Source organism: Mustela putorius, unplaced genomic scaffold, assembly GCF_011764305.1.
Source record: "Mustela putorius furo isolate JIRA1106 unplaced genomic scaffold, ASM1176430v1.1 tig00000813_pilon_pilon_pilon, whole genome shotgun sequence".
NCBI classification, from domain to species: domain Eukaryota; kingdom Metazoa; phylum Chordata; class Mammalia; order Carnivora; family Mustelidae; genus Mustela; species Mustela putorius.
The window spans coordinates 10,332,546-10,357,791 of NW_025421485.1; the positions used below are offsets into that span (position 1 = coordinate 10,332,546).

The 25,246-nt window shown below is 58.6% G+C and overlaps 1 protein-coding gene across 9 annotated transcripts in view; it reads right to left on the reverse strand.

The window, feature by feature from the left end:
- Positions 1–2,386: 2,386 nt before the first annotated feature.
- The window catches only part of TRAPPC12 (trafficking protein particle complex subunit 12), a 72,165-nt gene continuing 49,305 nt past the window's right edge, over positions 2,387–25,246 (reverse strand). For 3 of the 9 annotated variants that reach the window (XM_004745732.3, XM_004745731.3, XM_004745730.3), the window contains exons 7-12: positions 19,668–19,740; positions 17,375–17,448; positions 12,973–13,071; positions 8,322–8,422; positions 7,667–7,754; positions 2,387–7,474 (exon numbers count right to left, since the gene is read on the reverse strand). In XM_004745732.3, the coding sequence (XP_004745789.3) occupies positions 7,232–7,474; positions 7,667–7,754; positions 8,322–8,422; positions 12,973–13,071; positions 17,375–17,448; positions 19,668–19,740 (678 nt within the window). In that variant the 3' untranslated portion in view covers positions 2,387–7,231. Of the gene's footprint in view, positions 7,475–7,666; positions 7,755–8,086; positions 8,423–12,972; positions 13,072–17,374; positions 17,449–18,140; positions 19,568–19,667; positions 19,741–25,246 lie in introns of those variants that run through there. The other 6 variants (XR_006608087.1, XM_045084925.1, XM_045084926.1 and 3 more) reach the window with 6 other exon arrangements.

Consider the following 25,246-nt stretch of genomic DNA (forward strand, 5'->3'; position numbering starts at 1 on the left):
CCCCAAGAGCTACTTCCTTTTTTTTTTTTTTTAGATTTTATTTATTTGACAGAGACACCCTGAGAGAGGAACACAAGCAGGGGGAGAGAGAGAAGCAGGCTTCCCGCCGAGCACGGAGCCCGATGCAGGGCTCGATCCCAGGACCCCAGGATCATGATCTGAGCTGAAGGCAGAAGCTTAACGACCGAGCCCCCCAGGCGCCCCAAGAGCTATCTTTAAAGGACTCCTGCCAGCAGTTCCCTGGTGAGGGAATTCTCAGGTACTCTAGATTTTCTTTAAAAGCAGGAAATCATGGCTGAGGAGCAGGACATGGGACCCAAATGCCACTTGCAAGTGCAGAGTGTCAGAGCTGAAGACAATCAAGACCCAGCAGAAGCAAGAGAAACTGTTCCCTCTCAACTCCCTCGGAGAGTCTGGACAGGGTCTTGCGCAGAGACTGGGCACCGGCCATGAGCTTTCCCGTGCGACCCACGAATGCTCTCGTCCCCTTCCGTAGCGCAGGATGGCACAAGCCCCAACCGTCTGGTTGTTCTTGGGGCTCATGTTCTTACGGGTCCCCGTCCCTACACAATCAAACTCTGCCGTTCACCTCCCTTATGCGTCAGTGAGATCATTGTGCTGAGGAACCCGGCGGGCGCAGCAGAAACGTCTTGTCCCCTGCAGCCGGCGCAGCCAGCAGTGTCTGTACCGGCCGGACCCGCCTCCCGCCGCGGCTGCTGCCCGAGCTCCGGGGCCTCCGACCAGCGCGGCCCGCAGAAGGCGAGGGCTTGTATGGGCCGGAGCCGCGGTCTCCGCCTGTGGTTCTCGGGGAAGGGAGAACAGACCGTCTGGCCCTTGGTATGCTCCGAGAGCAGCACTCGCTCCTCGGCTGTGACAGCTGGCGGACGGTTGTCACAAGCACGCCTGGTTTCTATTGGTCTTTTACTCTCGGAGCTGGTCGGGTTCTGTGTCTTCTGTCCCACAGCGCAGCTGCCATGGGGCAGAACACAGGCCCCGGCCCGGGGAGCCCGCCCTGCAGACCGGCGGCTGGACCCGCGCCGCTGGGCATGGTGGGCCCGGGAGGCAGACACCTTGCCCAGGGACTTCTAGAGGCCGCAGCTCGGAAGCAGGCACGGGAGACGCATTCAAGGGCTGCGGAGTGCTCGCCGCCGAGCTTGGGGACCCCACGTGGGCGTGAGCCGGTCACGCGACGGTTCGATCAGCAGGGGGTCACGCACCAACCTGAAGGGCATTTCCACACAGCGAGGTGCGCCCCGAACTACCACAGCCCCCCGCCCAGGGGCACGTTCCTCTAAGGCGTCAGTCTGGCTCCGAGAGGCCCAAGCTCGGCTGCGGCGGTTAACCCTGTGTTTGTCTCATGCACTTTCGCCTGCGGGCGGCTCGGCCCCACGGCCCGGCCTTGAGGCGTGCCAGCACGTTCGCCCTGGGCGGTGCGCCGGGTGGGGCACTCCCGCGGCTGACCTGACGGGACCTGGCCCGAAGCCACCGCGGCTCTGTCCGCCGCACGAGCTCCCGATTTGTCAAGGGCTGTCGTCCTCGGTCCCAGTGTCGTCTCGCGGGTGCTGGGACGGCCCCGTTCCGGGAGCGCCTGCCCGGGGTCCGAGATCAGCGGGTCACCGGAGGCACCTCGATTCTCTCGGGAAGCCGGACGTGCGGGTTAGCCCGGTCTGCCCGCTCGCGCCCAGCAGGTCTCGGCTTGGCGGCTGACTCCGAGCGTGAGCTCCCGGGGCCGAGACGGCTGCCCCTTCCTCATTCTGCGGGCGCGGTCTGCGCTCCTCACCCCGTAAACCTTTCTACCTCTGACGGCAGCCTCTGCCCTCCCGTGACGGCAGCCTCCACCGCCGGAGCCTCTGAACTGGCTCTTCGCAGGAAAACGGCTTTAGGGGGCGCCCGGCACAGACCGCGGCCTCACTGGTGTCTGCGGGAAGGACCGGGTGGAAACGGAGCGTAGCGGCCCGGCCAGGGACCCCCTTAACCCAGCGAAGGAGTCCCGGCAGAACTAAAGTGGACGTCCAGTACAAACTCCCTCCTAAAATCCAAAGAATTACAAACCCCGCGTCCCAGCACCGCGGCTTAACATCTGTTCTAGAATGGGAGCCCGGAAGCTACGGGAAGCTGCGGGAATGGCAGACTCTAAGCTTGTTCCGTGTCCTAAGAACTGGGCTTGGTCAGGTCGGCGGCTCCAAGATCCGGCCCGACCCACGTGTGGGTGCACCCCGTCTGCGGCCACGTGGGAGGCAGACGCGTGTGCCGGCGCCCCGTGCAGCCAGGGTCCCCGCACCCCGCGGCCAGCGCTCGGGGCACGCCGGCCGCGGGGACGAAGGTGAGAGGCCGTCGGGAGAGCCACGAGCACGAAGCAGCACGGTGAACATCAAGGGTCTCCAAATCAGACAGAACGCGACGCCTGCTTTAATTAGATGCAGAAACCTCCACAAGACTTAAAAATTCCAGAATCATCGTTGAAAGAACGGCTGTAGCTGTAATTTCTCAGCAGCTTTTTACAAGCGGTCCCCGAGGCGCCAGACGGGCCGGCGGAGCCCGGCTGCTCCCCTCTGGCCGCGCCGCCCGACCCCAGAGGCTGCGGGGATGCCCTTCCCAGGTCCAAGGCCACAGAGAACGTCCTAGAGACGGAGGCCTCGTGTGGACGACCTCCCGAGATCAGTGATAACGAAGACGAGGGGGACCCCGGGTGTGGCCCGACCTGTGATCACAGCTGATGTCCGGAGTCTGACAGGATCAGTTTTTTAACTTAATTCATTGTAGGCCTTTCTCCCAAGCTAGAATAAAACTGTCCCCGGAGGGAAAGCGGCAGCCTGAGGTCCCTGAGCTTGGGGCGGGGGGAGCAGGGCCCGCCCGTTGACACGGGGGCTGCTCCCGCTCTCTGGATCCGGTAACAAGGTCCTGCAGAGCTCTTCCACGCCACGAGTGCGGCCCCAGAAGCAGCTCCTGTCCCGTCCGTCTTGACCAGCCCCGAAACCGCCCCTGCTCCTGTGTCCGCGGTGGCCGCGGATCCGGTGAAGAGGACGACTCTGGGACAGCACCGTTGTGCTCCTCAGAACAGGGAAGGGAACCTTCGGCAGCGGGCGGCCACGGTGTGGGAGCAGGTGCTTAAGCCCCTGACGTCCAGCCAGAGACTCGAGCCTCTCCGTGCCTTTGCGGTGTAGACTTGCTACCCGTGGCTTCCCCAGGACTCAGAGCAGTGCTTGGAAATGCAGACTTGAGGGAGCGGTTTCTCAACAGAGGGGAAGAGGGACGGGTCTGCCTCGTTGGCTCCCGTTAGAGAGGAACCTAAGGATATCTGTGTCTATCAGCAGACACATTTTTGTGCCACACGGAACCAAACTGTACCAACAGGAAGCCTAGGTCTCTAGAAACAGGCAAATTGGTATACGCTTTACAATCTAGAGAATACTAATGTGAGAGTTCACAACTGCTGTTGGCATTCTCAGGCTTCAAAAATTCTAATGTGATCGAAGCTACTAGAAATAATAAGGAAAACATTCCTGTACGCAAGGAAAGTGTGATTTTGGTAAAAGGAGTTGAGGAACAGATACGCTTTTGGTGAGGCTGAAGAAAGCTGCAGGTTTGTGGAAAAAGAATCTTTAAAAAAAAAAAAAGGTTTTCTTTGTCAGCACATGCACGCGCAAGCAGGGGGAGGGCCAGAGGCGGGGGGAGAAGCAGGCTCCCCGCTGAGCAGGGAGCCCCTGAGGTGGCTCCATCCCAGGACCCTGGATCATGACTTGAGTCCGATGCTTAACGGACTGAGTCCCCAGAAAAGGACATCTTTGAAGAGAAATTTCAATGTGTAGTCAAGCTGGCTAAGGTTAAAATTTAGTTTTAATATCAGAGCAAGTGGAACAAAATTGGTTTTTACTCTTAAAATGAAATTTTCTTGGACTTCAGTTTTGCTGTTAACAGACTGTGAAAGTTTCTTTACCTTTTAAATAATGTGCCAAGGAGCCAAGATTGTGCACCAGGTCTTCAGTTTCTGGCACTCTGAAGAAAACGACCTAATCAAGTACTCTTTTCGACGATGGTCTGTGACCCTCTTCAGTCAAGTGTCCAAACGTGCTGATATTCTGGACAAAATTCCCAGAATCGAATTCTAAACAAGGCCTTCATTGACTCTGAACTACGTTTTGAGAATTTCCAGAGGGTCCCTGGACCATCTCACAAGATTTGTTCCCACTTCTACTAAGAATGACGTTGGGTTAAGGAAGCTTATCTGGTGTGGAATTCTATGGAAAGCACGTCACATACATGATGATGAACTTTCTTAGGTTGTGCCGTAAGGGGGAGTATGAGTATGTCCTATGAATTACATGAAAATCCTAGAAACCTAGTATGTCCTGGAGACTGTTGGTTGGAATTCCAGTTGTCTTAAAATGTACGGAAATAAGCACCTTGCTCGGTCAATTCCATTATAACGAACTCGCCTGGGGTCGTGAACAGCGGGCAGTGAAGGTCCTGTCTGGTTACAGACCCGCTGCTTCGCTGTGATGCTGGGGCCACAGCATTCCCGCAATGGCACCTCACCTTCAGGGAGAGTCAAGGAATGGACTCGACAAGGATGGGCTTCTGAGAATCTCCCAACCAAAAAGTGAGCTGGGTAAGGCTTTCTGGAACTAACGGATCACGGATTCAAGCGGGACAAGTACCACACGGGGCTGCATGAATTCAGGAGAACAATCATTCCGGGACTTCTGCTTTGAAACACTGCCCGTTCTTTTGTTTTTCCAGATTTAAGGAAACCACCTTCTCGTAAGGTTTCAACGATTTAAGATACACCTTTGTGAACAAAGAGGAAACAGTGTCTCTTGCTACCCGATCCCTCCAGGATCTGCCAACTTAGGATTCTCATCTTAGTGGCCTTATCTGTGATGACTGTGCTCAGATTCCACTCCGGTGACAGGACATGATTGAGAAGGCTCGTTACATTACTAGGCCTGACTAGAACATTCTATCTGAAAGCGACGTCACGACTCGGAGATGATCAGCTTTTGGGAACTGAGGCTGACTTTATGGAGCCAGTGAGACCCTGGGGGCACATCATCCTGGCCTCTCGCTTACGGGATGCCTGGTGGCCCGGCCTGTCTGCATGGAAGGGCACATCTTGGCAGGCCCAGAAACCTCAGGATATTTTGGGGACCTTGAGAAGAGAGGAATTCACCTAAATCTGTATGTACTGCAGGCAAAGTCTGACGGCAGGTCCTTGGTGTGGGTTCTTAGCCTGGAGAGGCTTCTGAGATTCATCTAGGACCTTTTATGGAAAGTTCCAGCAAAGCAGATTTAATAGAGCCTATACAGTAAGCCCTGTTTTCTGCACTTCTGTAAATAACCAGGCTGGGTCACTGAAATGACTTCACTGGGAACCAGATTTAGTCTTGCTCTGGGTGCTCTGATGGAAGTCGGGGGGCTATGCGGACTCTGTGCTTCCCTAAGACGCCTCCGCAGATCGCAGAGTCTACGCGGACTCTGTGCTTCCCTAACATGCCTCCGCGGATCGCAGAGTCTATGCTGCTCCTGGCTCTGAGGTTCTGTCTTCTACCTGTGAAATGGGCCAGGTCCCAACTTCTACTTTCCTCTTGCATTTGGCTGCAACTCTCCAAACTGAAGTTTCCACTTCCCCCTGCCCTGCTCACTTGGGGCTGTCGGGAACCAGAACTGGCCATTTCCTGCAGCCATGGCAGCTGCGGCCGAGCTGCCCCCCCCAACTCGGGGAAACCACCCCGGCTCCCGTGTGGACAGTCTCTGTGCCCACTGCTGTGTGGGCCACGCGGAAAGCTCACCAGTGACGGTCACACTGCAGGCCAGGGCCAACCGTCCGATGGCTTCCACACATCTGAAGCTGCTCCGAGCGCCAGGGCTTGGAAAGTGGGCGGCGGCCTGTGCCACTGACTCGGCTGGTTTCCTGCTGTCCCCACAGAAGGGTCTCTTAGCAAACACCGGGTTACTCGCCCCCCGCCCGACTCGGCAGCCTCTTGCACAGCTGCCTCCCGAAATGAGGCCCAACTGCTTCGTGGAACGAAGCTCCTGTGAGGACTGGGCGACGGGGTCAGTGAACGGCTCCGGCCCCGGCGGCAGACAGTCCTGGAGACGGCGAAGGGAGGGCTCTGGCAGCGGAGGATGTGTCCCCCACCGTAGGCTACTTCGGCAAATGGATTATTTCGAGCTGAAGACCGTCAGGATGCAGCAGGGCACGGAAAACACTGACCTCTCCCCGAACGACATAGAAGGGTTGGGGTGGGGGTCTCGCTCAGAGGGGGAGCTGTTCCCGGCTGTAAACTCTGACCTGTCCAGGGGGGCAAAGTTCTGTGAATCCCCCGCTCTCCCCAGGCCCTGCCTTAGCTCAGGATGGCACAGAAGCCTCAGTCGCCTGGCTAGTCCTTGGGGCTCCTGTCCTTATGGGTCCCTTGTACGTAATGAGACCTTTCTCCCATTTATCTGTCACCTGGCTCATCAGACCAACCAGAGGACCTCGCGGGTAGAGCGGAAAACGCCTCCCGCTACTCTAAATACTGAAGCGACTGCCCCGACACGCACGATGAAGAAACAGCGAAATCGAGGCGTGCTTGGTTCAGAGACCCCCGAGCGCAGCCGCTTGTGCACTCTCCGTGTTCTCCCTCGGGGCGTGCTGCGCTCGGGCCCCTCTCTCCTCCCTGTGACGGACGAACCACAGAAGAAATACGGTGGAATCTTGCCCTGTCGCCGGGCCTGGCCACGGAGTGTGGCGTCAGCTGGAAAGGAACCGGGTGAATCAAAGTGACGCGCGTAGTTCTGGGGTGTGACGGGGACGGAGAGCAGGGGCAGGGCGGTCGGCTTGGTGCTTCTCTGCCTTTATGCCCAGACGTACGGGATTTACAGACGGAGGACGGTTTATGATAGTTTTCAGCTTTTCTCCGAGCATATTCAGAATTATGAGATGAAGCAGCTCAGCTTCCGAGAATAAAAAAAAGGGACCCAGTGCCTCCTCGGAGCCACCGCGGCGCCTGTCCGCCATCCCCAGAGCCTGTCACCCCCGGACTCCTATCCGCCGGCAGAGCCGCAGGCACGGAGCTCGCTGCAGTCGGACGAGCTGTCCGGCAGTCCCGCAGTCCGGCCTCCGCGCGGCTCCGCACGAAGACGGCTCCCCGCACCCACGAAAGGTTTTACTGAGTCCGCCGGTGGTTTCCTGTAGGAGCTCCCACGCATGCCGCTCGCGGAGGCCCTGGGGCTCCGGAGGGCGAGGGCCCTAGGCCAGCTTGAGGCACTGCGTGTTGAAGCTGTCGCCCTCCTTGCCGGCGACCGCCTCGAGCAGCGCCTGCTTCTTCTGCATGCTGCGGGAGGACTCCAGCTCGTACATGGTGGTCAGGTTGAAGAGCACGCTCTCGTGCAGGTAGTGCTTGGGGTCCCGCCGGACCATGGCCTCCAGCTGCCGGAGGGACTCCTTGAGTTTGCCCCGGTAGAGCAGGCACACGGCGGCATTGTTGTTGGCCTGGAGGGGGGGAGGCGCGCACAGGGTCGGACCCGGCCACTGGCGGTCTGCACGGGGGCCCCATCCTGGGCGAGTGGCGGGGGGAGCCGCCGAGGCTGGCCCTGCCGGGAACCTCCCAACCCCGCTGGGACAGGCGCCCGTGGACGCCGCACGGGCTCCGGATGTGAGTCCCCGGCTCTCGTGGGACCTTACCACGGCATTTGTTGGGTCGATCCTGAGGATTTCTGTGAAGAATCTGTGGGCTTCGGCAAAATTATTCTGGCCAAGGTGCAGGAATGCTCTGGAACACAAAGGACAGGGGAGCAGGCAGGCAGAGGGGTGGAGGGCACGGGCAGGAGCGTGCCCCATCTCCTCGGCGTAACTCTGAGCAGCCGGGGGCTGGGGGGACACCGCGGTTGGATGAAGCACATCGCGCCCTGGCGGGCAGATCGCACTCTTGCTAGGTGACCTAGGACTTCAGTACCTTCCTGCTGAATAAACGGACACTTTCTGCGGTGGCGTGAGCTCTGCACTGGGCACAGGCTCCATCTTAAGGACACCCCACCCCCACCCCGACACTGTGTGTGCGAACCCTGTGGACATGTAAATGAGGCATCGAAGCAGCTGGGGGAGGCTAGAGAGGATAAACATTTATGCAAATTTATGTTGAAAACAGGGACAATATAAACATTTTAAAATCTGCTGAGACTGAAAGGTACCTAAGTTCAAGGAGACATCAGTGGGCGTGTTGGGTGGTGAGGGGCTTGGGGATCAGGTCTAGGGCACCGGGTGGCACGCCTTCCCCAAGGGGCGTTACTCAGCGTCTGAGCTCTTGGGAAATTTGAGAAAATAGTCTTCAGAGGTTTACCTGTTCATTAAGACCATTGTCTTGCCTTGCAGTCCATCCAGTTTGTGGGTGACTTTCTCCACGTCTTGAAAATACTTCTCGGCTGTTTTTATGTCTCCAATCTGCTCTGACAAAGTCAGTTCAGGAGACAGGATCAGGAGGTGCACATCCACGCGCAAGCCGCCCGACACGTTAACCTCAGAACGTGCGCTTGCAGCGGGTGGGGGAACGGTAATGTCTCTGGTCATTACCCGTTACCGCGCCGGTCGGTAATGTCGCTGGTCATTACCCGTTACCGCGCTGGTCGGTAATGTCTCAGGTCATTACCCGTTACCGCGCCGGTCGGTAATGTCGCCGGTCATTACACGTTAGAGCGCCGGTCGGTAATTTCGCTGGTCATTACCCGTTACCGCGCCGGTCGGGCCACGGGGCAAGGCCGGCGCCACAGCTCGGAACGCGGTGAATTATGGCCTTACTTACCGCCAGAGAACGTCAACGCAAACAACCCTGAAGATGAGCTCAGGGCGGCACAAACCCCACAACGGAAGGCCGAGAAGCCGGCACATCCCAGAGAGTAGGAAGGACGGGGATGCGGTTGGGAGTCAAACCTTGGGCAGCTGGAACTTCAAACACCAGCAGGCTTGGCTCTGGGAGAGCCCGGAGGTACTGGGAAGCTGGGGCCCTGCCCTCACAGGGACAGCAGAGCCTACAGCCCATGAGATCTAGATCAGAAGCAGCAGTTTGAAAACTGCCCTGGGTCTGAGGAGGGGGAGTTCCTGAGGGATTTGCTGGCAGGCAGCGTGCCCTCCCCTGCCCCCAGCACAGCCACACGGCCATCCAGATTCATTCCTAACCTGCCTGCACTGTGTGCAGTCCCTCCAGCTGGGCCCGCCACGCGTCCCCTCGCCCAGAGGACCGGCACAAACCTACGCGTCCCTTGACTTCTCTGGGAGAATTCCCATCAAAATCTACCCACGCTGGTCCATGCTAGACACGGAGTAACGAAAATGGCAAAAAGCAGTAATGAAAATGGCACTAAGTACAAATCTATCAATAATTACTCTGAATGCAAATGGACTTAATGCTCTAGACAAAAAACAATGGGTGACAGAGTGCATTACAACAAAATACCCTCCGTATGCTGCCAAGAGATTCATTTTGGACATAAAGATGCCTGATGAGTGAAAGTGAAAGGAAGGACATACATTTATCCCGCAAGCAGACGTGGAAAGAAGCAGGCTAGCAATGCTTCCGTAAGACAAAATAGACTTTAAGAGAGAGACAGAGAAAGGACACTGTATACTAATAAAGGGAACCATCCAAGAAGGTGTAACAGTGGTAAATATTCACGCATCCAGCATGGGAGCAACCAAATACACGCAAGTTCACGACAAACGTGAGGAGGCTCGCTGACAGTCACAACAGCGGAGACTCCAGCACCCGCTCGCGTCAGCGGACGCAGCATCTGAGTGGACCGTTAACAAGCAGACGACGGCTTCGGATGACACACGGCACCAGAGGACTCGAACAGATATAGTCAGGACACCGCATCCTAAAGCAGCAGAATGCTTTCTTTTCAAGTGCGCACAAAACATTCTCCAGACCAGATCACATACCTGGCCACAAAACAAGTCTCAACAAATTCAAGAGGACTGAAGCCACTCCATGTACCTTTTCTGATCACAATGTATCAGAGAGGACACAGAACAGGAGGACAACCTGTACGGACCGCGAACACACAGAGGCAGGCTAAGAAGCTGCTAACTGATAAACGAGTCAACCAAGAAATCAAATGAACCGGAGATTGCATGGAAACAAGTGACAATGAGGGTACAAGGGTCCAAAACGTCCGAGACACAACAAAAGCGGTTCTAGGAGGAAAGTCTGTAGCTCCACAAGCCTACCTCGAGTAGCAGGAAAAGTCTCAAACAACCTAACCTTACACGTAAAAGAGGGAGAAGAAGAGTAAACAAAACCTAAAATGAGCAGAAAGAAGGAAATTATAAAGATTAGGGCAGAGATCAATGATGTAGAAACTAAAACAACAACAACAACAACAAAACGAAACAAAAACCCCAGGGGTGCCTGGGTGGCTCAGTTGAGCATCTGCCTTCGGCTCAGGTCATGATCTTAGAGTCCTGGAGTTGAGCCCCAGATCAAGCTCCCCGCTCAGTGGGCATCTGCTTCTCCCTCTCCCACAGCTGCTCCCTCCTGCTCACGCTGTCTCTCAAGTAAGTAAAGAAATAAAGTTAAAATAAACCCTTCCCCCCCCAGTAAAACAGATCAATGAACCCAGGAGCTGGTTCTTTGACAAGATCAACAAAATTGATGAACCTCTAGCCAGACTCATAAAAAAAAGGCCCAAATAAACAAAATCACAAGTCAGAGAAGAGAAATGGCCCATAGCAAAGAAAAACAAACAGTTGTAAGAAAACATCACAAAAAATTATATGCCAACAAATCGGACAACTGAGAAAAAAAAATGGGTAAATTCCTAGAAACATAAACCATTCAAACTGAAGCAGGAAGACACAGAAAATCTGAACAGATCAATTTCCAGCTATGAAATTTAATCAGTAATAAACAATCTCCCAACAAACAAAAGTCCAGGACCAGATGGCTTCACGGGGAACTCCAGGAAACCTACACAGAAGAGCTAATACCTGTGTGTCCCAAACCGTCCCAGAGAACAGAAGAGGAAGGAAACCCCCGAACTCACTCTGTGGGGCAAGCGTGACGAGGACACCAAAACCAGACAAAGACACAACCGAAAAAGAGAACCGCAGGCCAATATCCCTGATGAACAAAGATGTAAAATTCCTCAATGAGATATTAGCAAACACAATCCAACAGAACATTAAAAAAAACCATTTGCCACAATCAAATGGGATTTATCCCTGGGATGCAAGGGTGGTTCACCCTTTGCAAATCAATCAATGTGATACTCACATCAATAAGAGAAAGGATGAAAGCCATGTGACCATTTCGGTAGATGCAGGAAGGGCGTCTGACAAAGTACCATCCATTCATGATAAAAACCCTTTGCAGTGTAGGGTTCGAGGGAACATCCCTCAACGTAATGAAGGACAAACCACAGGTGACATCATCCTCAGTGGGGAAAGACCGAGAGCCCTTCCCCTAAGGTCCGGAACAAGACAGGGACGTCCACTCACCACTTTCATTCAACACAGTACTGGAAGCCCCAGCCTCAGCGATCAGGAGAGAAAAAGAAACAACAGGCATCCGAATTGGTAAGGAGGAAGCCAGACTTTCACTATCTGCAGATGACATGATACCACACATAGAAAACCCTAAAGACTCTACCAAAAAGCTACTAGAACTGACAAATTCCGTAAAGTCACAGGATATAAAAATCAGTGCCTAGAAATCTATTGTCCCAGGGACTCCAAGACTGTCACAGCTGGCCTCCCGTGTCAGGCTGTCCTTGGACCCAGTGCGGGTCTCATCTGCTTCCCACGAACAAACAGTCTGGGCTGGGGGTGGGGCAGGAGTAGGAGATGCGAGTGTGTGCGCGCGCGTGTGTGCATGGACTGGGGGTGTAGGAGGAGTGTGTACAGATGTACGTGTGCATGTGTGCACAGTGTGGAGGAGTGTGTGTGTGTGTATGACAGGGTGTAGGAGGAGTGTGTGCAAATGTATGCGTGTGCGTGTGTGTGTGGTATGGAGGACGGTGTGTGGACCCCTTTGGTGAGGAGAACCTGAGCCCGGGGCTGAGAGAGCCCTCGGTCGAGTCCTTCCTGGCACACTCATATCTCCGCCGCCGGGGAGCCCCGTCTGCCTCCGTGTGAAAGGGCCGGAACGCCCAAGGGGGAGCGGCTCCGCACAGCGTGTGCTCCCGTGAGCGGTGCCCCAGAGACGCCTGGCCGTTCTCCGACTACCCACAACCGTTCCCAGCCCACACTCCTCCCGCAGCCCCGGCTCGGGGACGTGATGGTGGAAGCCCTACAGGCGGAGGGGGTGCCGCGGGCAGAGGCCGTGTGGCCTCAGCCTGCAAAGGTGGGGCGGGCGGCCGGGGGGCGGTGGGCGTGGGGGGGGCGCGCATCACCCCAGCGCCGGACGGTCAGGAAGATGCGTCCCGGCGCTGGCGCTGCTCTTGCCTCGTCCTCGGCCCTGCTGGGGCTGCTGCACGCTGGACTCTGCTCTTTCTAGCCAAACAGCAGCCAGTGACTCTAGGACCAGCCGCGTTCAGGGAAGGCTCTGTGTGGTTTTACCACCACTCTTCTGGGTGCGACAGGGGACTTCTGAGTCCCGTTTCGGGCTTCACCAATCGCAGTCGAGGGAGATGCCCGTCAGGCAGTTCGGCTTCCTGATGCCGCTACAGCCCGCGGGACTTGACACAGTCCAACCAGAACTACTGTGAAGACCGAAACCCCTAACATCACAGGTGACATATTTATGGAGCTACTTCTTTTCTCTTTAAAATTGTATCTGTTTCAGAGAGAGAGCGCTGGACGGGCCAGAGGGAGGAGCAGGGGGCCTGATGTGGGCTCGATCCCAGGACCCCGGGATCCTGACTGGAGCCGAAGGCAGACGCCCACCCGCCCGAGCCCCCCTCCCGGATGCGTCTGTGCTGTTTCCTATGCGTCCCGGGCCGCCCCAGATGGCCCCAGAGGGGACGGGCCGCCCGAGCTCGCGGCCGGTGTGGTCGTACCTGGAGGAAGATCCGTCCGATGCCGCTGAGCAGCTGCGGCTCCTGCTCCGGGCAGTGCTGGATAGCGGTGTGGTACGCGTCCACGGCCAGCACGTAATCCTGCGGGCAGAACGCCAGGGACACTGTGGGTTAGAAAGGTCACGCTCGGGTTTAGAACGCTAGTGGCTCAGTGGCCGCACATGCACACGAGGAGAGCGGGCCCGGGAGTGCGGGAGCCGCTGGGGGGCGGGAGCCGCAGGGCCGGAGCTGGGCCCTCGAGGGGCCTGATGGTTCCTCAATGTTGCCACCTCAACGGCAACAGGAATTCGCCGCACAGTCTCTCTTTCCTGACAAAACCACCAATGAACGGGTGACTTTCATCCTATTTCTCTCTGCCAAGTCCCTAGAGCGAATTTATGAACAGCATCTCTTAAGGTTTCCTACGCGAGAAATGGAGGGAAAGTCCTCACACACACACGACACCCTGCACCAAACACCACAGCCAGGGGCCGGCCTCAAGTCCTCTGTGGGGCGCCCCCTGCCGCGCTGGGAGGTGGTGACCACGAGTCTGGCCATGCCAGAGCTGGGTGCATGACCCCGCTGGCCACCGAGCCGGGTCGTGCGTGCTACCAGCGGCCTTCGCCAGCCTCTCTCGGTCGTCGGAGTGCTTCCACACCGCCATGGGGGAGCGGGCCGGCCCGGCCGTCTCTGTGCTTCCCCGGGTGCCCCCCAAGTGCTGGCCTGCGGGGGGTCCCGGTAGATGCTGAGTCAGGAAAAGCCTGTTTATCCACAAGAAAGAGGTGGAACCCGTCATCTCTCTCGGGCGTCAAGGTCTCCTCGTGGCCCTTGGCTCGTCTCGGGCTCCCCCAAACCCCGGCTCTTCGGAATAGCAGCGATCATGGACATTTACATAGAGCAGGCCCAGCATGGCTGCTGTGTTCTTTGGAGTCCCAGCACGTGGCCACGAGCCATGCGGCAGCAGATGCGCGGTCACCCCCACAAGTGCTTTATTCCTCCACATTTGCAGGCAGAGCCAAGCTACCCATGTGCTCACTGGAGTGGTCTACAAACAGACAGGTGACCAGTAAAATCCCAGTTTCAGAGAAGAATGAAAAAACTCTCTCCATTCTGGAACCTTCCAGTGACGCTCATTAAGACAAGTCTTATTCAAATGATTCACAAGGACCCTGAGAGCACCCGCCTGTCCTTCCCCCTGGCGTTCTGCTAACTGTCACAGCCGCCCACAGCGGGGCTGTGCAGTTTGAGGGTTGTGTATCGTGCACACGTGCATGACTGTGCCAGTGAGTGAGATGTGTGGCTTATGCACAACCGTGAGTGCAAGCACAAGTGTAAGAGAGCAAGCACGTACATGGGCGTATGTACAAGCACGACCAAGTGTGTGCGTGCAAGCCTGAGGATGAGAAACCAAGTGGATACCTGAATGTGTGCACGAGCATGAGTGAAATGTGTACACAGCTGTGAGTGTAAGTGTGGGAGTGGGTGTGCAAGTGTGTGCTGAGGCCCCGCTTGGCGGCTGGTGTAGGGCCCCAGCAGAGTGCACGGGACGCCCCCGCGGGCTCCAGGGGCAGTCGCGTCCTATAATTCAACAGAGGCCCCTTGCTGCCGCTTCAGCGAGAACCGAAGGCAGGTCTGACGTTCCTGGTAGCGCTAGAGTGTCACTGACACATGCCGGCCTGTGGACGCGGTGGCCCGCCCACTTCCACGGAAGTGCAAGTCCACGGAAGCCAGCACCACGGCCTCACAGCTCTGCCTTGGCGCTTCCGGCCAGGAGCCAGTGCTTCAGGAGACGACTGGTCCGAGAGGACGGTTAGTGAACCAGGCGCCGATCCCTGATGGGGTTGTTGTGCTGCGGACCTGTGAAAACACCACCCTAGGTGCACAGGCATGAGACGCGCGTGGGAAGGCTGGGGAGGCTGGCCCGTCAGACCCCAGGTGGCGGCGGCGGCGCTAAGGGTGCCAGCAGCCCATGGGGGACACGGGCTAGGAGTGGCTGTGGCCTCCGGATGGGCTTGGCCATGTTTTACGGAGCCCATTACCAAATAAAGCCCAGCGGGAGCTGGTCACGGAGCTTCCCTAAGGGATTATCATTGCCTGAGACGGTTTATTTACTGGAAGAGGAGGGAACACAGCCTCTTAAATGGAAAATGGCTCAAGTGAGCTCTTCCGGGAGCATCCAGCCTGTGGCGGACGGCGCACCCAGGCTGGAAAGGCCACAAGGGACCTGCTGACAGGACGGGCCTGCTTCATCAGCTCAGCACTCAGCCTCTTGCTTCGGCAGCTGCTGCTTTGGAGGCCCGAGAGGGTTTGCGTGGACATCCGAAGGGGGCTGAAGCCAGCTGACGTGGCCGCGTGGCCCCTTGGCTGGAGCCTACGTGGGGCCAGTAGGGGGTCTCGGCGGCCCCCCGAGGCAGCAGGCGCTCTGCCCGTGTGCTTGGCCAGTGTGGCTCCTGCCGCGTGGCACCCAAGGCCCACCACGGGTCCAAGGAGAGGGAGTGTGATTTATAGCGTGGGACTGGGCCAGTCTCCCTGGCCACGGCAGTCCGGTCCCAGAGCCCGACGGCACGTCCCACGGGTATTCGGGGCTGTAATGTACGAGCTGATTTCCCATCATCAAATAGCATTTGTTTCGCTGTAAAGAAACGTTACTGACCATAATTGAGTGGCTGATGACATAACATGCTGTCGGCCAAGCATGAGCCACATGAGTCGCCCTGAGCCGCACACGTGCTCCCCACGTGGCCAGAGAAGGGGCACGCGTGCTGGCTCAGGCCTCCACGGCATGGAGTTCCCTCTTTTTAACTCATCAGATGTGTGGGAAATTCCAATTCAATGGCATTCCTCATGAAGTATTTCTGAAACCAGAGCAGGCTGTCTCGGGTCCCGGCAAAGCAGGCAGCAAAGTCACATGGGGCCCGCTCGCGTCTCACCGTCGCTGGGCGGGTGGCACAGGCACTTTATCCCGTCATCGTCTACTACTGTGTCTTCGCGATGCGAATACAAGTCTGCCGGTGGAACACCTAGCGTCCCTCCTGGGCAGTGTCAGCCCCTGACGAAGGAAACGTCAGCCCCGTGACTGTGCGGGCGGCTCTTCCTCTGCACAAGCTGCTAGGGCTCCCGTGCGGCTGCTGCGGCCCCAAGGAGGGAGGCTGGGGCATGGGGTTCCAGAGCCGGGGAGAATGGCCCGTGTGCCGGGGCAGAGGGGACAGGGCCAGGCTCTAGGGAGGGACCTGCTCATTGCCAAGGCTGCAGGTGGGAGAGAAGATGCTCCCTCCTGCCCACACACACGTCTGGGGCAAGACCATGACGGATGTCACCACAAGGGCCGCCACCTTGTCCGAACCCCCCCCCCCCACAAGCAGGGAGGAGGCTCTGCACTCCTGCACTGAGGGGCGTGGCGTCAAGGTCAGAGCCAGGGCCCAGGGCTCCTGGACACGAAGGGCATGGCAGAGTCGCTGTGTGCCCTTGTGTCCCACCCCTACAGGGCCACCTGGATGGGAGTCCCGACCTGCCCAGTGCAGGCTGCTCGGGGGCGTGCCCAGACCACCCGTCCTCTCCCTGACCGAGCAGGCGCAGGGCTGTGCTGGGAACGCACGCCCGCAGCCAAGCCCTCCACGCCGCACCCAGGGCACGACCTCACACACAGGGCCGTGAGGGACAGATGTGTAACGCGGCTGTCAGAGCAGGGCCAACCATGGGACTCCCCCGCGAGGAGCCACCTGCTCTGCTTTGCTGAAAATCAAGCTCAGGAATGACCTTGGGCTGACCTGTGGGGGACTCAGGCTCTCGGTCTCATAATAGCTCATAAGGGGTCTGGGACTCAGCGACTCCCGCGGCAGCCTTCCCTGTCCCCCTACGTGGGGCCCCAGCTGAGCCAGGTCCCAAGAGGAGGAAGGAGCTGAGGACACCGCTCTCAGCTGCCAGGGGCCCACCGGAGACCAGGCTGGAGGAAACAAAGGAGCAGCTCCTGACGTCAGCCTCCTGGACGTGTGGGCTGCCTCCTTGGGGTGGGGGGGGACGTCCCTGAGACACAGGGGTCGTGGGCAAGCCCGGCTCCAGAGGCCATGGGCGTCCACAGGCCCGCCTGGTCAGGAAAAGGGAAATCACCGCTCTTCCCCGGGACCTTTCTGGGATGGAATCCAGAGAAAACCACAGAGGCCGGGGGGTGGCGGGAGGATGAATGATGATTTTCATTAAATCATCGAGACCCACGTTTGAACAATCCGACTTGACACTGTCAACTCAGCGTCCGCTGAGATCTCCTTCACTGTGAGCCAATGTCAGAGTCAGAGTGCCACTGAGCGCTCTGCTCCGGCAGCGCCTCCCGCTCCCCGCGGGGCCCTTCCTCACAGGGTCCCGGCGCCCCGCACAGCTTCTGAGACACCCTCTCCCAGACCCGACGCACCTTCATCAGCAGCAAGCAGTTGGCCATGGAGCACATCACCCGGCCCAGGCGGGACCCCCACAGCTGGATGGAGGCTGCAAGAGAGGCGAGGGGTGAGCGCGCACAGGTTGGAGGCACGTCCCCTGCTGAGCCCGGGGCGTCGGGCCAGTGCCCTTGGCTCAGGAAGGAGAACAGGTGCAGAAATGCCACAGCAAGGAGAACGGGAGGGGAGTGGGTCAGCCGCAGGGCAGAGGAGACCACGCAGCCCAACCCAAGCCATGCTCACGGACAGTGAACACACATGGGCCTGCCGGCGGCTGCAGTCACTGCCCAGACGCTGGACACCTCTCCGGGTGACCTCCAGGGGGCGCCGCCTGGCGGCAAGAGCCCGGGCTGTGGGGCTGGCAGAGGACGGCCCACCAGCATCTGCACCCCGAGCTCTGCCTTCTCCAGGCCCCACTGCAGAACCTTTCCGAGGAAAACTCTACTCTCGTCCGGCCGTCAGACTCTGAGCATCGGTGTGGGAAGGGCACAGACGTACCGCTTAAAGGTCAGGAGCACTCTCGCAGGGGAGGGAGGAGGGCGGCGAGGACGCAGAACCGAAGCCGGCTCCTCACGGGTGTCTGCCCAGTGGTGGCCTGTGGTCACACACAGGGCCCAGGAGGAAGGTGGGAAGGGAACAGGAGGGCACAGCCGGCTCAGGAGGAGGGGGATGGGGGGACACGGGAAGCATGGTGGGAGCGGGCTGGGCAGCACTGGGAGCAGGGAGGGGGTGGGGAGGCAGGGGGCGGGGGCACACTGGCCGGCCGGTTCAGCCGAGGGCGGGGGGCATACTTGCACGACTCTACTTTGGCCTGCCTTACTCTGAATCTGATCGTCCCGCTGCTGCCGGGACCGGTGGCCCACTGCGGGGTGACAACCTTCTAGAAGTTATGCTTCCTCTTGGACTGCTTAAGAACACATAAAGCTAAGTGCCAGAATTACGCACTTAACTCCCTTCATTCTGAACAGTATCTTTTGTTAATGAACACAAAACACGGCTGTCTCAGTGCACCGTGGCTTATCTCCAGGCTTCTTTCAAGCACCAATTCTCCCCTATTCACCCTGCAGTCTGCTTAGGATGACCCTTTGTTACCCTGGAAGTGCTTTCTGGGATCTAGCACCTCCCGGCTGACCCCTGCAACAGGCCCTCTGCGGGGAGAAGTGGCCACGTGCAGACATGCCCGAGAGCGGGCCGTCGGAGGGTAGCGACCTCCCTCCTCGCTCACTCACCTGCAGCTACCCTGCTGGGAAGGGCGTGTACGTGCATCGTGTACGTGCACCGTGTACGTGCACACACGCGCCGCCCTACGCGCCTGGCCGCCTGCAATCTCTCAGAGGACGCTGTGTTTAAAGCCGAAATGTAGCCCGGGGCGGCCGGGCTCGAAGGCAAACACGGGCCCACGCTGTTCCTCCTCCTCCCGTGCTCCCGGGCACAGCCAGGGTCAGCACAGCCCCGGGGGCACCAGCTCGGCCCTCCACCCCGACCGATCCCCTCCCCGGGCCATCTCGCCTGCTCCTGGCCCCCCGGTCCTCCCGGAGCTGCTTCCGAGGAAGCCCACGGCATGCCGGAATAAGGCACGCCGGCCAGCGGTCAGCACAGCCCGCTCCAAGTTGGGCCCCCGGAGGTGCGACAGAGTGGCACCGATGCTGGGGGGGACAGGGAGGACGGGCCCTGAGGAAGGAGGGGTAGGGGAAGGGCTTCGTGGGAGGCACCATTTGAGTTGGGTTTTGAAGCACAATTAGTTCATCCTTACTGTTCTCAAGACACGGCAGGATCTCAACATGCAGCTGGCTCCTAGCAGGGCAGTGCTCAGTGACAAGACTGAGTTTGTCGGCCTGGCCTCGGCTGTGTGCAAATCTCCTCCTCTCCTCGGCAGGCCCAAAGGGCCTCACACTCCCCCTGCCAAGGCTGTGGCTCTGGCAGGCAGACCCTCCCAGGAGCACCCCTTCCAGGAAGGCCTGAGCTCCCCTCCTTCCCAGCACTTACCCAGCATGGAAGCCACACTGGTTTCTGGATTACTGGGTATAGGCGGGTCTTCTGTACTCAATGAGGCTGCCTGTGGGCAGCCCTCACGCCTGTGTCTGCTCTTCATGTACCAACAGTGCCAGGCCCGGTGCCTGGCTTCCCAACTCGGGAACGCGCAGTGAACTCATGCAGGGACCAGGGCATTACTGAGTAATGCATGGAAAAGGACGAGACACAAGAAAACCTTCGGGGCTGAATCTTCTGACAACTCTCGATAATGATTTAATGAGAAGTCTGGCTACTGACCTTGTCTGTTCTCCGGTGTGATGCTGCTCATGGTCCCGTCTTCAGCTAAGCCTTGCTCCAAATTTGTAAGGATCTGCAGTAATTCCAAGTAAGAACAACAAAATCATAAAAAATGAATTTGCTTCTAGACTTTGTCATAATATATTCTAGGAGGAGCAGACTTCCCTGTATGAAAACCAATTTGTCAAGGGCTGTTTCACACAGACACATTTTAAATACCTCCATTCGCCCCCCAGGGAGGCCTAGCGGAGGGGAAGCCTCTCTGGCGGGTGCTGGAGACTGGGTTTATGGCGCTCATAAAGCTCTCGGAGACATCAGACACCGGGCAGATGTTTTCTCTTTGTAAGAAAGGCGTCAAGCGTGTTACACATGAGGATGATTATTAACTTCTGTGAAAATACCCGGCTTGTTCCTCCAGGGACCCGCGGCGGGTGTGGCCTTTTTAAACGTATCAAATACTCTCAGAGCAACTGTCACTTTCCACGGTGTCCATGGTTTGGGTCCTAACTTTGGGTTTCTTCTTTTGTGTTTAGGCCTTTCTTGGAAAGAAAAAATGGCTGTTGCCCCTGGAATCTGGGTAGAGAACGTGTTTTTGAGCGCAGGACGAGGGAAACAGAGCATGGAGAGCGAAGGCTTCTCGGGGGAGAGGAAGAAAGTGCCGACTGAAGAGACGCTGGGTCAGAGCGGTCCTTCCTGCCTCAGGGCACGGGCTTTCGGGAAAAATCCTTTCGTGCATGGGATCCCTTGCCAGTTAACGTCTCCCTCAGTGAGCCACAGGCTCTGGGCGTTCTCACGCCCGGGCCCCGTGGACACGGCAGGGAGGGTGAGCAGGGCCTGTCGGCACCTGCAGGAGCCCCTCGCTCACTCTGGACACGCTGGGCTCAAAGCTGGAACCACAGAGGGTAGCTAGTAGGGTCTAAACAGGGCGAGATGACATATTTCAGCCAATCTGACCAGGAAAGGAAGTCCTTGCGTCTCGGCTGGAACGGAGGCCGGACCGGACGAAGGCGCAGAACGGCTGAAGAAACAGGCGGCGCAGCGTCCTCCGGTCACGGGGTGGGGCGCGGGGGAGGAGCGGCTGTCTACCCAGAGGCACGCCGCAGACACCGTGACAGCAAGGTCACGGGGTGGCCTCGCGCCATGGCCTCTCCGCAGGTGGCCGAGGACCCACCCCCAGGACTACCGTATCTGCAGCCTGAGCTGAGTCACAGGGCACCAGGAGTCCGGGGGCTGGAGCAGTGACTGCGGAGGGAGGTGTGGGCAGAGCTGGCAGGCGAAGGGTGGGCAGCTGCAGGGCAGCAACAGAAATGTCCCAGGGAAGGAAGCGGGAGCCCCGCCCCCTGATGCCAACATGCAGACTTCACACAGGCCTCACGTGCTCACCTCCAGAACGTCAGTCCTGCGAAGAGGAGGGACACAAACACCGCCAGCCCAAAGCCCCAGCTGTCTAGTCTACAGCCGTGGTAAGGTCCCACTTCCTGTCCTTGACGAAATGATGGAGGCCCATGGCCAGGTGAGACACTGACAAGTACTCCTGGGTCTCTCCCCACAGCGAGCAAGGCAGGATGCACCCGCCCGGTCCACAGCAGCACGCCATTCACACTCCTCCAGAAATCCTCTAAGTTCACGGACCCTGGAGCACACATGTGACCTTGGCATCTGGTATTCTAAACTTCAGGTTCTGATTTGTATGCCTTTGGTATGACCCCAAACCCTGGACTTTTAATGAGCTTCGGATAACATTCTGGGGACCGATGGTCTGGGGGCCAGTTTGAGGGAAAGCTCTGGGGAAGGAGCCTCGTACCTCTCCCTTTGGTGGACTGTCACGGGCTGCAGGGGACAGTGGGGAGTTTTGGGTAACAGGTTTCATGCACGAAGCATCCAGTGTACAGACAGCTGGTGGCTGGTCCTAATTCAAGGACTCAAAGATTAACAACCTACTTGAGTCAAGACCAAAATGAGAGCAAGTCTTCCGTACAGGGGCTTGGATTTCTCTAGAAAGTCTCGAAACCTACCTATCCTCACCACAGTCTCCTAGGGGAACTTCTGGAAGAGGCTTTCCAAAGTGAAAAGAGGTTTCCTGGAGCTGCTTCAAGCCACTCAAGAAATATTAAACACTTCATGGACCAGGCACCACGCCAAGTCGCTGGTCTACACCCCGATCTAAACTGCACACAGCCCTGAGGCAGCTGGTGACCCCCCGACCCCCCACATCTACAGATGAGGAGCTCGGGGCTCTCACGCATCAACTCCGCCAGGAAAGCTTCCCTGCCTGCCTGACTCTAGCCCCTCCCAACCACTGCTGTGGACAGACACTGTCCTCCGGGAGTTCACACCCTGAAAGAACGTTCTCTGCTTTCCATGCAGGTCACAGAAGGAGAGACTACACAACTCCAAGATACCCAAGTGTGGAACGCAGAATTCCAGACCTCCTCATTCCACCGAGGCCCGCTCCCTGCTGGGCTAGCCGCCCCAGTCGGGCTGTACCGGTCCCTAACTTCCGTGCCTCCTGGTTCACTTCTGGGGCATCAGATTTCATGCTAGGTCGCAGCTGCCGAGGGCGCGGCCCACATTCCCAAGCCCACATCCTAAGACTTGCAAGGATGCAACCTGACGCGTCTGAGGGTGTAAATTTCCACCACGAGTTAAGACAAATCTTGCAAAACCCCAATGACAGGGACACCTGGGGGCTCCCGTGAGCTACACTCTGAACATGCACGGGGCCAGGAGCCTGAGCTTCTCCCAGCCTGATCCCCAACAACGAGGACGCTCCTGTCACCTCCTGCGAGTGCTCTCCGGGGACGCACAGTGGGAGCCTGCGGATCTACCGCAAAGGGCAGAGACGCGCCTCGAGCCAGGAAGCAGGAGCGGTCTCCAATCTCTCACGCAGGAGCGGTCTCCAATCTCTCAAATACGTCTCCCCACCCGCCCATCACTCCCACCTTATCTGATTGAGCCGCAATCAATTTGCTCTCTGCTGGAGCAGCAGCAAAGGGGGCCGCGGAACCGTCCGGGTCAGGTGAGGCCTGGCAGTGGCCAGACGTCGCTGGCATGCTGATGGCCAGCCTCCTCGAGCGCTCCCGAGAAGCTGGCCAGTGGGGCTGACAATGGCCGTTCTCGGGTCCACTCTTAGAAGATATTAACCCTTCCCAGAAACAGCTCTCTTCTCTGCCTTACTAGCACCCATCAGTAGAGATAACCCGCATCGACACTGCCGAGTGCATTTTTTCTAGAGTTTTCCAGAGCACGCAGACACCTGTCTCCCCCACCAACTCCTTCCGCTGGGGGCTCTCTAAACCAGCACTTCTCTGACACAGTGCCCGCTGCCAGGCTCACCTGGGGTGTGGGAGGGACAAAGCTGAGCTCAAAATCACAGCCTTGGGTCTGTATCAGCGACAGCCCACACCTCAAGCTACTCTGGCATCATTATTTACGGGCTGGATCTACTCAGGCCAGCAGGGCCAGACACGTGTTCTTCTGGCTGTTTCCCAACCGGCCTGGGAAGGTGTCTTGGGGCTGACGGCAGAGTAGCCTGCAGGGCAGCCAGAGGCCGGCCCGCAGGAAGGAGGCACCGGCTGCTCCGACCGCGGTCCCCACTTTTCACGCCCTGGGAGCACGGCAGACTCGTTTAAATCGAGTCTGGTGCAGTCACTGGTGTAGTCACACTTAGCCAAACACTTCCGACCTCACGGCAGAGGCGAGGGACGTGCTGCTGAAGCCGGGCTGCGGCAGGACCCACGCCACGACCTAACCTTGGGCTCCCCAGTAGGATATGTGGAATCTATGCCAGCCTCTGGGGAGTCTTCCACGTTGGGGAAAGCCTGGCCTCCTCTGTCCCACGGCTGGTCGCCACAGAGAGCCACACGCTGCCCTGCTTACTGGGAGCCAGACCCACCCCTGGGCCGCCTCCTGCCACCGGCAGCACCACCGGCCTGCCTTCGCCTCCGGTTGCCCCGCAGGCCCGTGTAGCTTTTGGCAACAAAGAACAACTAACTGTAAAACGAATACATGCTAACACAACGTGTGACTGGGAAAAGAAAACAAAACGGCCCGTGTTCCTGGTACCCGCACAGCTAACAAGCAGCTGCACTTCCCTGCAGTGGTTGGGACTCAGGTCCGAGACCGGCCCACCGCCCTGCGGCTGGCTTCCACAGCTAGTCTTGGGTCACGAATCATTTCCCACGTCATAGCTGTAATGGCCGAGATAACCTGGAAACCACATCAAGCCTTGATACCCCAGGCCTGGCCGGTCCTGGGACACCCCACGTCCGCTGTCTCCGGGACGCCCCAGGTCCCATGTCTCTGGGACACCCCATGTCCGGTGCCCTCCTTCTGTGGTAAAGGTGGCACAGAGTGGAATCAAGGGGAGACCCCCAACTGGGCTGTCTCCCAAGGTGGGTGATGGAGCCCCGACCTGCACAGAGAACGCCGGCCCCCTGGGCTGCAGCCACGGGTGGTGGCGGTTCCTCATCCGCCCCAGCTGCTCCCTGCGGCTGCTGCAGAAGGAGGCGGTCTCTTCCCGTTTGGGGCTCCACGAAGGGGCCTGCGCTCCGGGCAACGACCGGACGGCACGGCTCAGAGCGACTGCCGGCACAGACAGCAGCGTGCTCCAGCAGCCTGAGGTGCCCCAGCTGCCTCCTTCCCGAGGGGTGGCAGCCCTGCACCACCTGGGTGTCCACGTTCACCCTGCCCCAAGCATCTCACGTGAGAGCCCCGGCCCGCAACAACGACCCTGAAGACCAGCAACAGACACCACTCGAACACCGGAAACACAAGACAGAGAGCTCTTCAGGGGATGTGAACCGAGTGACTCCGCTTTCTGCGCAGAAACGAGGACTCGGGTGCGCAGACCGTCCTTGAGGAAAGCACCTCAGACCAGCGTCAAGGCTCCTGATCGGTCCGAGGCTGCCACACGCAGTCCCGGCACTGACCTCCCGCCTGTCCCCATCTGTGCTGAAGACCCGAGCGGGTGGCCCGGCTCCACGCCCACCGCCGGACACTGCCGGGCCAAGCCGTGTGCGCCAGGGCTGTGCTGAGCCCGTGCCCCAGACCTCAGCGCCGCCGGCCCGGGGCAGGCAGGAGGCTGGGACAGGGCTGCAGGCGGGGGAAGGAAAACCGAGGGAGGGGCCGGTGGAGACTGTCACCCGAGGAGACGCTACGTCGTGGTTTGGCCTCCTCCCCGGCGAAGAGCGAACAGCCCTCCGTTCCCTAGACCCACGGGGACCAACCTCTGGCAGAGCGCGGGCAGCGGGAGTGGCCCCACCCCAAGGCGGCAGGAACACGGCGCACGTGCGGGGAGCAGGCGGCTGCAGTTTGACTCCACGGACGAGCAGGGACCCGGTTTCTGGAACCAGGCGACCTGTTTCAGCCCAGGCTCCTCTGCCAGTTCACCTTCCCAGCCTGGTGACTCAGTCCGTGAGGCTCCGTCTCCACAGCTGCACAACGGGGACGCCATGACCTCAAGAGCCACTGGGAGCAGTAATGGAGGTGACGAGGGTGTGACACAAGGCACAGCAGCTGTTCCGGTGTGACCGCAGCTCGCCTGTTGATGGCGACCCCATGACCAGCGTGGTCACCAC